This window comes from Camellia sinensis, chromosome 1, assembly GCF_055761805.1.
Source record: "Camellia sinensis isolate YWXY chromosome 1, ASM5576180v1, whole genome shotgun sequence".
Classification (NCBI taxonomy): domain Eukaryota; kingdom Viridiplantae; phylum Streptophyta; class Magnoliopsida; order Ericales; family Theaceae; genus Camellia; species Camellia sinensis.
The window spans coordinates 36,379,770-36,397,604 of NC_138961.1; the positions used below are offsets into that span (position 1 = coordinate 36,379,770).

General features: G+C 40.1%; 1 protein-coding gene across 1 annotated transcript; it reads right to left on the minus strand.

Moving 5' to 3' along the window:
- Window positions 1-1,941: 1,941 nt before the first annotated feature.
- Window positions 1,942-2,331, minus strand: LOC145790927 (uncharacterized). Its single transcript, XM_082870229.1, has one exon. It carries the CDS (start codon window positions 2,329-2,331, stop codon window positions 1,942-1,944), a length of 390 nt encoding a protein of 129 aa, XP_082726355.1.
- Window positions 2,332-17,835: the final 15,504 nt, after the last annotated feature.

The following is a 17,835-nucleotide window of genomic DNA, read 5'->3' on the forward strand; positions in this document are numbered from 1 at the left end:
ACCTCCGGTTATAGAAAACATGCATAATGTTTTTCATGTTTCGATGTTTTGGGAATATCTACAAGATCCACTCCATGTGATTGAACCGACACATGTACTTTTAAAAGACGATTACACGTATGAAGAACGGCTAATCCAAATTGTTAACCACCGAATTAAAAGATTGAGAAACAAAGAAATTTCGTTGGTGAAAGTTGGCTAACAAAATCACGGAGGAACTTATGCGACTTAGGAGACCGAAGAGGATATGATGAGGAGATACCCTGATTTGTTCCCTCTGGATCCGATATTCTTTCAAAATGAAGGTAATTCGAGTTTGGAAGACCAAACTCTTTAAGAGGTGAAGACTGTAACAAACCCGACCTGTGATTAGCCTATAATCCTTGATTAAGAATGCCTAACAAGTAATTAAGATGAAATCCAAAGTTAATTACATGTGTATTGTGTGATTTGTGTTTATATCTGTCTATCGTAAAAATATCTGTCTGCGTTTCTGTTTCATTATGCGAATTAAAGGCCCTTATCGGCCACCAAATGCTAAATTGACTAGGTCAACGGGTAATTTGGAATTTTTAGAATTTTATAGTAGGTTTAATTGAAATTCAATTCGGAATCAAATAATTAAAATAAAATAATCTCAAATGATTACCCTTAACTCAAGTTGATTAAGCTCCACTAATTGAGCCTATACAAGGCCAATAAAGCTTTTAAAACTCAATATTCATTATCTTCTTTGACACAAAACATGGAGAGAGAGAGAGAGAGAGAGAGAGAGAGATATTGTGTCCAACATTGTAGAATTGGGGAATTGAAGAAGAATTGGAAGAATTGAGCTAAGTAACTTTGGAATTCAAACCTTAAGTCACGCGCCATAGATTGTTGATCCGACTGTTCTAACTTTTCTACTATTGGAGCAATTAATGAGTAACAACTCTGTAAAATTAAGTTTGACTATATGTATTTTCTGACTGATATGATATGACCTTTTTTTTTTTTGAAATGCTAGTTTGTAAATCATGAATGAATATCCAATTTTCTGAAATGTATTTGTGGCATCCTTAGTTCACATGGCCCTCGCCCGGAGGTAACAATACCATGGCTTATGTTCATATGGCTCTTGCCCGGGGGTAACATTACGGAGGCCTATGTTCATGTGGCCCTCGCCTGGGGATAACAATACCATAGCTATTTGTACACAAAGATGTTGACCTTTATGATCGTCGGTACCGACTATACATGTGGGTCTTATGATCAATTCAATCGAATAGCTAATGAATATACCATATATAACTACTTATGAATTCTATATAAGTATGTGAATTTGAATCTATTTCTGATATGAACTCTGATTTCTGAATCTGTTTTGGACATCATTCATAGCCCTTTACCTTGTTGTTATTCACTAGGCACCAGCTCACTGTATTATTTATATATGTAGGTGATCAGGCGCGGGACCAGGCTCAGCGAGGATTGCCTAGAGATCTGTTTGAGTCAGCCAATCAGTGTGCCTCCAGAGTAGGTTCCAAAATGTTTTGTGGTCGAATTTTGTGGGCATGATGCAAGTTTAAGTTACTTTATTTTGTTTAGACAAGCTTTTGGTTTTTCTGTATCTATGATGACATAAGGCTGACATCTGATGACATCATATATATATATATGTAAATATAAGTTTTAAATTTTTTTATCCCATGTATGTCTACACAGCTCTATGGAGGTTGTATGTTTGTAATTACTTCTGCTAGCCCCTTTACTTTTTCTTAATCTGTTCAGAGGCTTTGGGTAATCCCAGGATTACTGGCCGGTTATGACGCTAAACCTATAGGGACGGGTGTGGGTCATGACACCGATCGTGTTAACTTTAGTCGTGGCCTTCTTGTCCGACATCACTGTTGTGCCAGACCTAACCTTAGCGCGAGGGACATCCTCCTCCACCCTTATGTGCTAATGCACACTTTTCATCAAAGCTTCCATCGAAAGAGGCGGAGTCATAGTCATTGAATCCCTCAATCTATGCCTAATAGACAGACCGTGCTTGTACTGGGCAATAGCTAGGTTTAAAGGGTATTCGCCAATTTGGTTGAATGTCTCCCAATACCTATTATTGTATAACTTCATCGTTTCATTCTCGCCCATATCAATAGCGAGCAATTGGTCTACCCCTATGGGCATTTTGGTGTTTGTTTTGAACCTGGTAACAAACGCCTCCGCGAGTTGAGCACAAGAGGTGATGTTGCCTTCTAGTAACCTCTTAAACCACGTCAAACCCAACTCACCAAGGCTTGACAGAAACAAAATGCACATCAGAGCATTGTCTCTTCTGTAAATAGCCATGACTTTTCGAAAATGGCTAAGATGCAAATGATCCAATTTCCTGTCGTAGATCATGAACTTGGGCTAGCTAAAGCCCTTAGGCAGAGGCGCGTTCTTTATTGTTGTTATGAATAGTGAACTCTGCAATTTGGCCAACGCCCTGTCCACTGGCTCATAAGTAAGATGAGGCATTGGCATTGTAACCTTGACATTTCCATGCGTCCTAGAAGCCAATCACTACAAAGCAGATACCCTTTGGGGGTCCTACGCTTGGGCAACTTCTCTCATTTGTGCCTTTTCCTCCAAAATAGTCCTTAAATCTTTCGGTCTGGGCAGTTCTATATATCAGGACGATGTTTGATAAATGTATGAGGGTCGATAACTATTACCCTCAGTGTAAGATCTTTCAGACCTCGCCCTCTTAGACCTACAGTGGTGAGTTCTGGAAGTCTTCGAATGAGAGTCACCTGTCCTGAAGCTTCTGTTCCCAGAATATGTAGGTGTGGCATGTCACGACCGAAACCCTCTCCTATAGGTTTAGCGTCATAACTGCCCAGTAATCCTTGGATTACCAAAGGCCTCCGAACAGAATAATATACGAAAGCAAATAAAAAAATATACATAGTCCATTAAGCTGTGCAGACATATATGAGACAAAAATTTTTGTAACTTTCATACACATATACCTGACATTATATTGTCACAAAAAAAAAAAAAAAGACTTAACCCAATATACAGTTAACAGAAAATTTATTTATAACTCAAAAGAAAACAAAGCCTTTATATTCACAAACATGACCATATGGAACCTCCTCGGGAGGCGCAAAAGCTGGCTGACCAAAAACTCTCTAGGTAGGCATCATTGAGTCTGGCCACACGCCCGGTCACCTACATACATAAATAATAGAATGAACGGAAGCCCAGTGAATAATAACAAGGTAAAAAGTTTAATGAATGATGTCCATCTCAGAGTTAGAAAACAGAGTTTATATCAAAAACAAATTCTTACGCATATTCAAATCTCAAATTAGAAACAGATTCAGATTCACATACTTATCCAGAAATCATAACAGTTATAGGTGCTACATCTATTAGCTATCATATCAACTTAGTCCTGAGACCCACATGTGTAGTCAGTACTACCGACCATAAAGGTCCATATCTTGCACGCAAGTAGACATGGTATTGTTACTGCCAAGTGAGGGCCACGTGAATATAGGCCTCGGTATTGTTACCCCCGAGCAAGGGCCAAGTGAATATAAGCCACGGTATTGTTACCTCCGGGCGAGGGCCATGTGAACTAACGATGTCACAAATATATTTCAGAAAAATGGACATTCATTCATAATGCATAAAATAGCATTTCAGAGAACAGATCATATCATATTAGTTAGAAAATACTTATAAGTAAACATAGCTTTACAAAGTTATTACTCACAATTAACAGATGGCTTCAAGGCAAACAGACAGAATGGGAAAATCAGACATCTTGTGGCGCGTGACCTACACAGTTACAAAACGAACACGTACTGAATTACACACCCAGAAACATTACTTAATTATTTCTTATCTTGGTGTGTTTCTACTTCTTATTCTCATTATGATGTCTTAATTTTGGCCTAGGAATGTCTAAGATGCATGAGGATGTTAAAATGCACTTGAAAACACTTGGTCAAAATGCTGGAAACAGGGGGTCCTCGCTCTAGCGCAACATCCTCCTCTCGAGCGGACATGAAAACATATAAGGGGCCACTTGAGCTCAACTTCCTTCGCTCGAGCGGTCTGCAAACTTTGGAAAAGTACTGGTTGTGTGATTTTCATGCTCGATAGACGCTCGACGGTCGCTCGAGCGTGAGACTCATGTGTTCGCTCGAGCGTAACTCTTGTTGCTCGAGCGGTCTGGAAAAACATGGAACTTCTGGAAGCTTGCATTTCACGCTCAAGCGAACTTTTGGTCGCTCGAGCAAAGACGCAAAAACAAAGGTGGCCGCTCGAGCGCAGTATCTGATACTCGAGCTGAGAGGTCGAATTCTGGAATTTCCGAATTCACCTCCAAGCTCCCAATTTCAACTTTAAAGCTACAAAACTCATCCATTTGGGGCAAACACTTGAGAAATTATATTTAAACTTGGAAATCATTAAAAATTAAGGATCATTTCGCAAAATCAAGGCCCAAGAGTAAGTAAATTGGCCAAAATTCAACTTGAAACTTCAAGAACATGACTTGCATGTAATAATATGAGCTTCAACTTTTCAAAACATGGTTAATAGAGATATTGCTACAAAAACAAGTTGAATTCTTAAACTAAAACCAAAATATGAACATGCATGGAACACATTCTTAGACATCGTGCTCTAATTGCAATGTAATGTACATGCATGTATGTATACTCTTCTTGCCTACTCCAATAAGCTTAATTCTTGTCTCAATTCACTTAATTCTTTTGAATATATGTGTTAAGTGCCTCAATGACACAATTAAAGGCTTGATTTCTTACCTTAAACTTTGAATTCACAAGAGTAGAGGATTAAGCTTTACAATTCTCTTCAATTCCCAACAATCCTAGTAATTCTCCTCTTTCCCTTATTGATCTCACTTGTTCTCTTAGTCTCTCTCTTTCTCTCACACGTTTGGAGTTCAAGGAGGATGAAATAAGGGTGTAACAATTGGCTTTAAGGAGTCATATTAGCCTTATATAGGCTTATTTAGTGGCTTAATTAAATTATTGATTAAGCTAATCAATTGGACATTAATTATTTTAATTTAATCATTCCAAATCGAATTTCAATTAAACCTACTATAAAACTCTAAAAATTCTAATTAACACATAAATCAAGTCAATTTCTGAATCGGATGTCGATAAGGCCTTCAATTTGCAAACCGAAACGAAAACATGAACAAATCTTTCTACGAGAAACAGATATAAACACAAATAAGGCAACATATGATACAAAATTTCACTTTAATTACTCATTGAGCATAATTTAGCATGGATTAACATTAATCATAAATCAGGGTTGTTACAGTCTTCCCCCGTTAAAGAGTTTGGTCCTCCAAACTCGAGTTACCTTCGTTTTGAAAGAGTGTCGGGTCCAACAAAAACAAATCCGAGTATCTCTTCATCATATCTTCTTCCGTTTCCCATGTAGCATAAGTCCCTCCATGATTTTTCCAATCAACTTTCACCAATGGAATTTCTTTATTCCTTAATCTTTTGATTCTACGGTTCACGATCTAAATTGGTCTCTCTTCATAAGTATAGTCGTCTTTCAAAGGCACATGTGTCGGCTCAATAACATGTAACTGATCTCGTAAGTAATCCCATAACATTGAGACATGAAAGACGTCAGGCATATGCTCCATAACTGGTGGTAAGGCTACTTGATACGTCACCATGTTAATTTTCTCATGGATTTCATACGGTCCAACATATCTCGGTGCTAACTTGTCTTTCACCCCAAACCGCGTTTGGCCCTTTATCGGAGTTACTGTGATAAATACGTGATCCCCGACTTCATATTCTCTGTCTCTTCTTCGGACATCAGCATAACTCTTTTGACAGCTTTGTGCAGTTTTCAATCTTTGTTGAATCAATTTCACATTTTCAGTCATTTCTTGTACCAGTTCCGGTCCCAACAAAGGTCTATCACCTATCTCGGCCCAACATATCAGAGATCAACATTTTTTACTATACAAAGCTTCGTAAGGAGCCATCTTAATGCTTGAATGATAGCCGTTGTTATACACAAATTTGGCCAGAGGAAGGTAAGTTTCCCAATTGCCTTGAAAGTCTAACACACACATTCGTAACATGTCCTCCAATGTTTGAATGGTCCGTTTAGATTGGCCATCTGTTTGTGGATGATAAGCACTGCTTAATCTCGGCTTAGTCCCCAAAGCCTGTTGCAAACTCTGCCAGAATCTTGAAGTAAACTTGGGATCTCTATCAGATACTATGGACACCGGAACTTCATGCAATTTCATAATCTCATTAATATACAAGTTAGCCAACTTATCCGCATTATACAACGATTTAATAGGTAAGAAATGTGCTGATTTAGTTAAACGATCAACAATTATCCAGATAGAATCCATATCTCGAGAAGAGCAAGGTAATCCCATAATGAAGTCCATAGTAATATGTTCCCACTTCCATTCCAGTATTGGAATCGGTTGTAGTAACTCAGCGGGTCATTGATGTTCGGCTTTAACTTGTTGGTAGTGTAGAAGCTAGCCACAAAGTCTGCAATACACTTTTTCATTCCCGGCCACCAACAATTCTGTTTCAAGTCATAATACATCTTCGTATTTCTCGGATGCATAGCAAATTTTGAATTGTGAGCTTTAGTCATGATGCGTTTTCTCAAGTCAAAACAGTCTGGCACACAAAAGTGATTCTAGAATTTTAGCACATCATACATCATTGTCAAGCACAAATCCTGGTTTCGATTTTGATCAATCTTATCAACAATTTTCCCTAAAAACTCATCAACAATCATTTGATCTCTTCAATAATTGTAGGCTGAGCAGAAATGACGGCTAAGATCCTGCCATGTTCACGCATCACAATCTCAATCTCATTCTTTTTCAGGTCGCATAACAATTATTTCTGGCCGGTGAGAAAACATGACAAATTCCCAATGGATTTTCGGCTCAATGCATCTGCAACGGTATTTGCCTTCCCTGGATGATACAAAATTTGTAAATCATAGTCTTTGATCAATTCTAGCCACCTTCTTTGTCTCGTGTTCAATTATTTTTGGGTAACAAAGTATTTTAAGCTTTTATGGTCGGTATACACTTTACAAGTTACTCTGTATAGATAATGGTGCCAAATTTTCAAAGCAAACACCACAGCTACCAGTTTAAGATCATGAGTCAGGTAATTCTTTTCATGTGGTCGGAGTTTCCGAGAAGCATAGGCGATCACGTTACCATTTTATATTAATACACAACCCAAACCTTTGTAGGATGCATCACTATAAATCTGAAACCCATCAGTACCATTAGGTAAATTCAAAATCGGTGCAGTCACTAATCTGGTTTTTAACTCTTGAAAAACTGATTCACGCTGATCATTCAAATCAAATGGTGCATTTTTTTTGTATTAGCTGTGTTAATGATATAGCAAGTTTTGAAAAGTCTTTCACAAATCTGTAATAATAACCTGCAAGTCCCAGAAAACTTCTCACTTTTGACACATTAGTTGGTCTTGGCCAGTTCACAATGACTTTAATTTTCTGAGGGTCAACAGAGATACCGACTTTGCTAATTACATGTCCCAAAAATGCCACACTGTCAAGCCAAAATTCACATTTGGATAATTTCGCATACAGCTTCTTTTCTCTCAATATCTGTAGGGCAATTCTAAGGAGGTTCTTATGTTCTTCCCTGCTTTTAGAATAAATTAGTATATCATCAATAAAGGCAACAATAAACTCATCCAAGAATTGTTTGAACACCCTATTCATTAAATCCATGAACGTCGCAGGTGCATTAGTTGCCTGAAATGGCATTACAAAAAATTCATAGTGCCCATACCTAGTTAGGAATGTAGTTTTCTCTATGTCTTCTGCCTTGACCTTTAACTGGTGGTACTCGAATCTAATGTCAATCTTAGAAAACACTTGGGCCTCCTGGAGTTGGTCAAATAGGTCATTTATTCAAGGTAGTGGGTATTTGTTCTTCACGGTTACTTTATTCAATTCCTGGTAATCTATACATAATCTTAAGGACCCATCATTCTTCTTAACAAACGGGACTAGAGCACCCCAAGGTGAAATGCTTGGACGGATGAATTTCTTATTTAACAGTTCTTAAAGTTGGGTTTTCAATTCTTTTAGTTCTGAGCTTGACATTCTATAAGGGGTCTTAGAAATAGGTTGTGTTCCCGGTGTCACTTCAATAGTGAACTCAATTTGCCTATCAACTAAGTCTCCAGGCAAGTCATTCGGAAACACATCGGGAAGTTCACAAACAACATGCATAGTTTCCACATTAGTACTATCAGATGATGCGGTCAATACGCAACACAAGTAGCCCCTACATCCCTTAAATTTCTAAGCAATTTAACAACTTTCAAAGCAAAAATCAAGTATGGGGGAGGGACTACCCCACTCCCAACAAACACAAACTCTGGTAACCCGGGTGGACAAAATATAACAGATTTATTCACACAGTCAATAGATGCACAGTACTTCATTAACCAGTCTATACCCAATATGCAGTCAAAATGATCAATTTCCAAAGGCAATAAGTCAACATATAATGTCATGCCACCAATCATAATGTCACATATCGGATAAACATATGCGCATATCATAGGGCTTCCAGATGGTGTAAATATAGACAATAAATAATTCATGGATTCTGAGGGTCTAGTTAATTTCCGAGAAAAGACATGCGACACGAATGAGTGTGTAGAACCAGAATCTATCAAGACATATGCATTCTGGGCACAAATGGAAATTATACTTGACACCACAAACTCTGTGTTCTGTACATCTCCTGGAACTAGGGTTGTTCACGGAACCCAGAGACCCGACAAACCCGTCCGGTCCGAACCAATCTGATGAGCTACGGACGGTTTTATTTACAGAACGGTCGGCTACGGATGTTACTTCTCCATTTTTTCAATTTCATGGTCGGTCACGGATGGTACACATTAAAATCCGATAAATCCGATCCGACCGATAAAATATTTAAAAAATATATCTACCCTCCACGTGTTTAGATTGGACTCATATTTCATATTCTAGAGAACTGTAAAGGCAGCCTAGGGAACTTAAATCCCTTTAAGAAATTAAAAAAAATATGTATCCTAGGCAACTCTAAAGACAGCCTAGAGAACCCAAAACCCTTTAAAGTATCTCTCTTTCTCTCTCTTTGGTATAGTTATTCTCTCTGGTATAGTTCTTCACAAAAGGATGGTGATGGTGGCTCTTCCCCCAACTCGTCTCACAGTGGTTAAGACGATGGTGGTGATCAAAATGGCAGTAGCAGTGGCGAACTCGTGGCGGTAATGGCGCAAGCAAATTGATGGTGACGATGAGTTCCTTTTTTCAATGTATCATATCTCTTCTCTTTTAGATCCTTCTCTTTCCATGTGAATACTTTTCATTCTCTGAGGTCTGCGTGTGTGATTTCATTATTTGTATTTGAAAATTCTGAATTAGTTTCTTAGATTTGATTGAGTGAATGGTAAAGTTTCTGTGTTGTTTGAGCTCTCTGCGAAACCGTCGAAATCGACCGACAACACCGAATCAGTGTGCGGTCGAGTTCTGGCATACTGGCAGTCGACATCGGATGAAAAAAGTATTGAACCGAAAGGGTCGGTTCAAGTGGTGGTTCAAACACTAAATCTGAGTCGACCGACCCGTGAACAGCCCTACCTGGAACTAGTGTGAACACTCTCCCTTGCCTTAACTTTTCATTGTCAGTGTTACCCCTAGCGTTAGTTCTTTCATTTGATCTTGCTGCAGAAGTAGACCCGACTGAACTTGCCATAGGATGATTAACCTCATTGGATCTCATCGGGCAATCCCTAACCATGTGGCCAGTCTTGCCACATCGAAAACATGCACCTGATGCACGGTAACATGTACCTTTATGCTTCCTTCCGCAGTCGGGGCAGTTTGGAATAGATCCGCTACTTTGACTAGAGCTACTGGAAGATCCTGTGTTTTGCTTCTTTGAAAATGATCGGCTCTTCTTAAAATGGAATCTGGATCTTTTACTTATCTATTTTGTCGTTGGAGTTGTAGCTTGTTTCTTGGTTGCTATTATGGTTTCTGCCATTAATACCCTATCAAGCACTTCCACATAGGTAGGCAATTTCAGGATGCCTACTCGATCAAATATTTCCAAATCTAGTCCCCCCTCGAACTTTCGTGCTTTCTTATAATCGGTGTCCACCATGTGAGGAACAAATCTAGCCAACTCGGTGAACTTAGCCTTGTATTCAGCTACAGACATCTTCCCTCGCTTAAATTCTTGGAATTCCAAAACTTTTCGGTCCCTGAAGTATTGGGGAAAGTACTTGTTGTAGAATATCTCATTGAATTGTGCCTATGTCATGTCCCGGTTGTTATTTCGAACCAACATCCACCATCTCCAGGCATCATCCTTTAGGGTGTAGGTAGCCAAAAGTACTTTCTAAGTTGCAGAGCAAGGGAATACTTCAAATAACTTTTCCATTTCTAGCAATCAAGTTTTTGCCTTCAATGGTTCAATCCCACCCAAGAAGATAAATGATTTCATTTTCATAAATTTCTAAGTCAAATTGATGATGTCATTATTGTCCGGTTCATCTAGCACTGGCAGAGGCAGAGGAGGCAAAGGTAGTTGTCTTAGTTGCTGCGCCATGGCTTCAGTCAAAGCCACAAGCATTTGTTCCATTCCGTTCATTCAGGCCTCAAAAGATTCACTTGTATCATTTCCCCTTGCATTCTCCATGGTGCTATAAAGACACCAAGTAATAATAAACATAGGAATAATCTTGTTTATTTCTTTCAATTTTATTTGTCCAGATTCAAATTCAGCTTTTGCATTTATAAAGATTACCACACACTCACACATGCAGATGGAATGCCCCTACTTCTTACTAGGACATCCTAAGCTCATATGGACTCGTGTGTACGGTAGAACACATGCTCTGATACCACTCTGCCACAACCCAAACCCACTCCTATAGGTTTAGCGTCATAACCAGCCAGTAATCCTTGGATTACCAAAGGCCTCCGAACAGAGTAACATATAATTAGGGGCTGCGAAAGCAAATATAGAAACATGCATAGTCCATTGAGCTGTGCAGACATATATGGGACATAATTTTTTGTAACTTTCATACATATATACTTGACGTTATGTTGTCACAAAAAAAAAAAAAAAAAGACTTAGCCCAATATACAGTTAACAAAAAATTTGTTCATAACTCAAAAGAAAACAAAGCCTTTACATTCACAAACATGACCATATGGAACCTCCTCGGGAGGCGCAAAGGATGGTTGACCAAAAACTCTCCAGGCGATCATCACTGAGCCTGGCCACACGTCCGGTCACCTACATACATAAATAATAGAGTGAGCGGAAGCCCAGTGAATAATAACAAGGTAAAGAGTTTAATGAATGATGTCTATCTCAGAGTTAGAAAACAAAGTTTATATCAAAAACAAATTCTTATGCATATTCAAATCTCAAATCAGAAACAGATTTAGATTCACATACTTATCCAGAAATCATAATAGTTATAGGTGGTACATCCATTAGCTATCATATCAACTTAGTCTTGAGACCCACATGTATAGTTGGTGCCGACGACCATAAAGGTCCATATCTTGCGCGCAAGTAGCCATGGTATTTTTACCCCTAGGTGAGGGCCACGCGAATATAGGCCTCGGAATTGTTACCCCCGGGCAAGGGCCACATGAATATAAGCCGCGGTATTGTTATCCCTAGGCGAGGGCCACATACATGTTGGCCACGGTATTGTTACCCCCGAGCGAGAGCCATCTGAACTAAAGATGCCATAAATACATTTTAGAAAAATGGACATTCATTCATGAGTCATAAAATAGCATTTCAGAGAACAAATCATATCATATCAGTTAGAAAATACTTATAAGTAAACATAACTTTACAAAGTTATTTCTCACAATTAACAAATGGCTTCAAGGCAAACAGACAGAATGGGAAAATCAGACGTTTTGTGGCGTGTGACCTACACAGTTACAAAACGAACACATACTGAATTACACACCCAGAAACATTACTTAATTTTTTCTTATCTTGGTGTGTTTCTGCTTCTTATCCTCATTGTGGTGTCTTAATTTTGGCCTAGGAATGCCTAAGATGCATGAGGATGCCAAAATGAACTTGAAAACACTTGGTCAAAATGCTGGAAATAGGGGTCCTGTCACGACCCAAACTCGCCCCTAAGGGTTTAACATCGTAACCGGCCAGTAATCCGTGATTACCAAAGGTCAGCTTAACAGTAATAACAATAGTATAGAGTAAGGGGCTGGCGGAAACCAAACAGTAAATAAAAGATGTCCAATGAGCTGTGAAAATCTGAATGTAAAAAGACTTTTATGGACAAAGCCACATTCAAAACAAAAACATATATACATATCGGATACACATATCATACAGGTTAGGGATCCAATCCCTTTACCATAACTATACAGTCAAAAGATCTTAAACATTCGTTACAAAACAGAGACAAAAGGGTGAATCTGAGACACCCCAAAAAGCCTTGGCTTGAACAAACTTGGAACCTCGAAGTGAGGCACAATGGTTGGCTTGACAAAACGAGAGCTTAACTTGACGCATCTAGGTTCGGTCCGGTGCCTGGTGTAGACGTCCCCGAACGTCCCGGGAGGATGAGTTCTGATCTGTTCATATTGGGTTCACTACAGTTCAGGACTCTCAAGTTTGTCACGGTTCTTAATCTGAACCAAAGAGTCCAAATCCGGAAAATTGTTTTGAGAAAAACAGATTTTTAGAAAAGAAGTGCCAAACATGAACTGCTTTGCCAGATACAGAGTCGCCACCTAAATATTTTATTTTGAGAAATTTAGGAAACCCTGACTCGGTGCCGAAGGCCACGTGTCCGTCATCACCAAAGTTGCCTCGGCTCGGGAACTTGGGTACGATTGGGGAAGGTCAGCTATGAGCACCCCCTCTCGCCTGATCCGAAGATCGGCCTCTACTAACCATGATATCTTGTTTTGAAAGCATTATGTGTTCTTATTCCGGTTATTAGCCTAGAATTATTATGTTATGCGCACAGCAAACAAGTATAGACTAAGTCGTCTAAATTGGAACAAAACATTTCATGTTTGTTTATTTGAGAATGATTTGATGGTGCTACCCGCGAGTAGGCTAAGACATGGATTTTGCCACCCTCGAGTGGGCTTAGAAAATATGGTTTTGCCACTCTCAAGTGGGCTTAAAACTCGCAGTTTTAATGCATTATTCCAATTTAAGTAACCCAAGCTTCACCCGCAGGCATTCAGGCAGTTATAACACGTAAGCACGTAGCCTCATGGTAAGCATGCTGTCATGGCAAACACTCACACTCGTGCAAGATGCTAAAGCATAAAAGCTTACCTAATACTCCGAGCCAAAACAAAGGCTAGTTAGTAATCAATGCATGATCCTGGCTCATGCTAAGATGGCTAATGCAACACATACAAGATGCAACTACAATAGGCTCGGCTATTCTAAGATGGCATGTGATGATGCTACAACTAACATGTATTCAATTTGGAATTGGAATACAAATGCAGTTAGAATGATACGCCGAGCCCGATGCATGCAAAATGAATGAATGGATGCAAACGTGCTATCATATTGTATGCTAATTGAAACATGCCCTAGACTAACCATCGAAAGCTAGTAAATAAAAGGGAAGAAAGACGTGGGGTTGGGAGACATACACACACTCACACACACTTATTACACAATTGCCCTCATTCAGAGGGTCCGAATAAATATTACAGTCCGAATAAATAATACTAAATTAATTATTATAGAATTTCTAATTAATTAAAAAATTAAATGCAGAAAGAATGTGGCCACAGCCCCGCCTCGGGGTGCGTGAATGATGCATGCTTGACTCGTTTCGCCCGGAAACTCGCTGCCATAGCATTGTTGCCTCTGTTAACACTGCTTTGCTCCTCTGAGGACTGTGAAAATTCTTGGGGCACCTCTGAATTGATTCCTGATCACTCTGGAATATCACTGGGGAATATCCATGGGGATGGGCTTATCGGCTAACTGTTGTACCACTGGCCAGCCACCGATGGTCGGTCGGCACTGTGGGTGGCCGGCTGGCCATTTCTTCCTGCAGAATCCTGCAGTTGACAGCAGCAGAGGGCAAGCAGTGTATGGCATGGAATTTTCAAGCAAATGTGAGCATGGCCACACTCCTTATCATGCAATGGACTCAAGGGAGCATGACCCTTGACCCTCGGGCCATCAATCACGCATTTCAATGCATGATGGCCCAAAAGCCAAGTGTGCAACTTCGATATCAAATGAAATGCAAGCACAAAACACATCAAAGGACCCCAACCCCTATCATGATTGATCAAGAGGCAAGGGATGCATGCTCAATGAAATGCAACCTAGGCATGGAGACTAAGTATGCAAAATGAACATGCAAATGAGCAATGTATACTAGGCACGCAACCTAAACATGTAAGCAAACATGACATGTAACAACATACGATGATGGACTTAAACTAACATGAATAGCTCGCAAGCATGCCAAAATTAGTGGCCATGTGATGAAAATGATGCAACCAAGATGCACGCAAACGTGCACAATGAAATGGCCCCGAGTCTAAGGCACAAAACACAACTCCACAAAGGCATTGAAATGATGAATTATGGCAGACAATGGCATATGTTCCAGCACTGAAGTATGATGCTCAATCGTCCCGAAACATGCAAATATGCCACCCAATGCATGAAATAGCCCCCGAAACTCAAAACTAGGCACATGTATTGAACTCTAACTATGCAAAGCAAGCATTATTTGACCATGAAGCACAAAGACAAAGCCAAGGTAGTCCCAAAATATGCACAATACTAGTTTAAAGCATGGCCAAAAAGTGCTAACATGTAGGGCTAAAACAATAAGCAAGATTGGCTAGTAAGCATGGTTTATACCACACCTATATGAAGCATATGAAATCTCACCAAACCAGCCAAAAACAGTGAACAAAACATGTCAAAATATGCCCAAATACCCACTGAAATGAGGTCTACACATGCAAGAACGATGAACTCCTTTGATAAGCTACAAGAGGGGTTACTCTACACATGCATCAAGGATACTTAGCATAGCAAAACCAACTCTGAAAATGAGTTATGGGGGTCCTAAAACCTATTGAAAAATGATAGAAACAAAGCTTGGAAGCTTGCAAATAGGGGGTCCTTTGGAAGGCCCAAAAGGCCACCAAACAAGACAAGGAGAGAGGGGGTCACCCCCCTCTGATTTTGAGGCTCAAGAATACACCTAAGCCACTGAAAATCCACTGGATTTCAGTGGCTAAGAGGCCAAACCAAGGTCAATGCAAATGCTTTAATGCATAGCCCTAATCATGAGGAAATGAAGCATGCAAAGGGGGAGATGACCCCAAACATAAAAATGACCTTAATCAAACTTCAAGAGGGGCTCAAAATAATATTTTTTTTAGTTCATGGAAGATAGTGACTTACCTATGTAGCACAACAATGCAGCAGCTTCTGGACCAAGATGGTGAGCTCTCAACCTCTGAAAATCAACTTCAAGGTGCTGGAATGGGTGGTGGAGGTGATAGGCTATGAGGTGTAGTGCAATGGGACCAAGAACAAGGGTTTTTTTGGAGCTTGGAATAGAGAGACATGGAGGAGTGTGTGTGTATGAGCCTCTGAAAATTCAGAACCATGGCAAAGGAGAGGGGAGCCTTCCTTTATGGAGCCAAGAGACTAAAGCTTCTCTTAGAAGCTTCAAACCAAGAGTAAAGATCCTCCATACACGTGTATGGAGGATCCAGTCTGTGCCCTCCAGCTAGCACAGCTGGCATCCATTCAATCTGTAGAATACACTGGAAGGTCGTCGGCTAGCAAAATTGGTCGGCCGGCTACTTTAACTGGTCGGTCAGCCATCTGTTCTGGTCGGTCGGCAGGAAAAATCTGCTCTGCAGGTCTAACTTCAAACGGGCATAACTCCTTCATGTGAACTCCTTTTTAGGTCATTCTTGTGTCCAAATTGAAGCTCCGGAAGTAAGCTTTCCAATGGCACCAGACTTACATCAAAATTCCAACTATGAAAAAAGTTATACTTTTTTTCGTGAAGGTTGCTCAGTTTCGGTCCAACCGGGAAGATGCCCAACTTCAACCAATCATATCTCCCCCATCCGGACTCGGCCTTAGGATATTCTTGAGTGAAAAACGAAGCCCCGGAAGTCTTCTTTCCAACGTTGGTGGCCTCATAGCTTAACTTAGAGTGCATAGACAGATAAACCTGATTTAGCGAGGACTGCCCGACTCTCTTCTAGAGATTCATGCCCAACTTCTTTCTCAACTAAGTTTCTTCTCTCCACTCCTCTTTTCTTCAACTCTGAACCTCCGAACAAGGTGTTTTGAAAGATTTTTCAAAGACTTTATCTCTCTTTCATTCATTTCCACTTTGTCCTTGCTCAGTTTACCAAAAAGCGCATCATTTGACAAAATGTGAGCCTCAGAACATCGTAGGAACTTTATTTCAAAAATATTTTGAAAGAGAGGATTTTAAGATGCAAAATCTTTTGGTCCAACAATGGGGTGTGAGGTTTGGATTTGACGCTCTCCTTGCCAAAGAAACCGACCTCTTGCATAGCATAGCCTGCACATCTTTCACCACCAAAGAAAACCATCAGTAACGCCCAAGTCTTAAGGGTGGTCAAAAATGGGGTGTCTACAGTTGCCCCTCTTTGACAGAACTCGAAAGTCAAGAAGTGACGTGAGTGAATGTCAAAGCCCAGAGACGACCCATTTTTGACGAGGCCGAAGACTTGGACAAACAAACAAAATACAAATGTAATTGGTTGAACCCACAGGTTGCCCATGTATCCCTTTGCAAGGAATCAAACCAGCGTAGTTCAGGGGGCAAAATGCAAATGATATGCAGGAAGACTTTGATAATTGGACTTATACGCTAGGTGAAGCCGGTCTAAAAATTGGACTTATACGCTATACGAAGCCGGTTTGAAAATTGGACTTATACACTACGCGAAGCCGGTTTGATAATTGAGGATTTATGCCATGCAATGCAATGTAAAAAATGCAATGTAATAGCTAGAAAGCGAAGGTACCTTACATGGGCAATTGGCAATGACCTACTTCATGCTGCTGGGGACCTTTCCCTTCTTCTTGGTTAAACTGCAGGTACTACTTTTCTCCCTGCCTGTGGTCGCAACTTTCCCTATTCTCCAACAGGGTGACGGACTAGGTTGGATCAGTATCCAGAATTGAGGTGCATACAGATGCTATCTCAATCTATAGGGCTGCCATACAGATTTCAAGCCAATGATATACCCCTGGGTATTTAAACCAGACTTTAGTCTCGGAAATCTTGAACCTTTGTGTTCTAGGCATGAGCCATTCGAACTCTAGTTTCCACCGTCTCAGTTGGTCTCCTAGGAACTCATCGCAAACACAGGCAGGTGGCTATACCAGACCACCGGAAGTCGTCGGGCATGACAAACACCAAAGAAATTGCATCTTTAGAGGATTTAAGGTCTCCTAGACCAGAGAGGGCACAGGACAGTGCGGGTGATACAAAAATACAATGTGCACAAGACAGTGGGATGCAGAGTGGATGCACGAAACAGTGCTAAGAAGATGCACGAAATAGTGCTATATAGGTGCATAAGACAGTACGATGCAATGCACTAGCCAATATAGGTAAAATGCGCAAGATAGCGCGATGTAACACTCAAACAGGTGCAGGTAAGGTGCGCAAGATAGCGCGAATGTAAACTGCACAAAACAGT

Bases quoted from the DNA above. Each gene is read 5' to 3' on its own strand.
- LOC145790927 (XM_082870229.1), bottom strand. From the start codon at position 2,331: ATGGCTATTTACAGAAGAGACAATGCTCTGATGTGCATTTTGTTTCTG.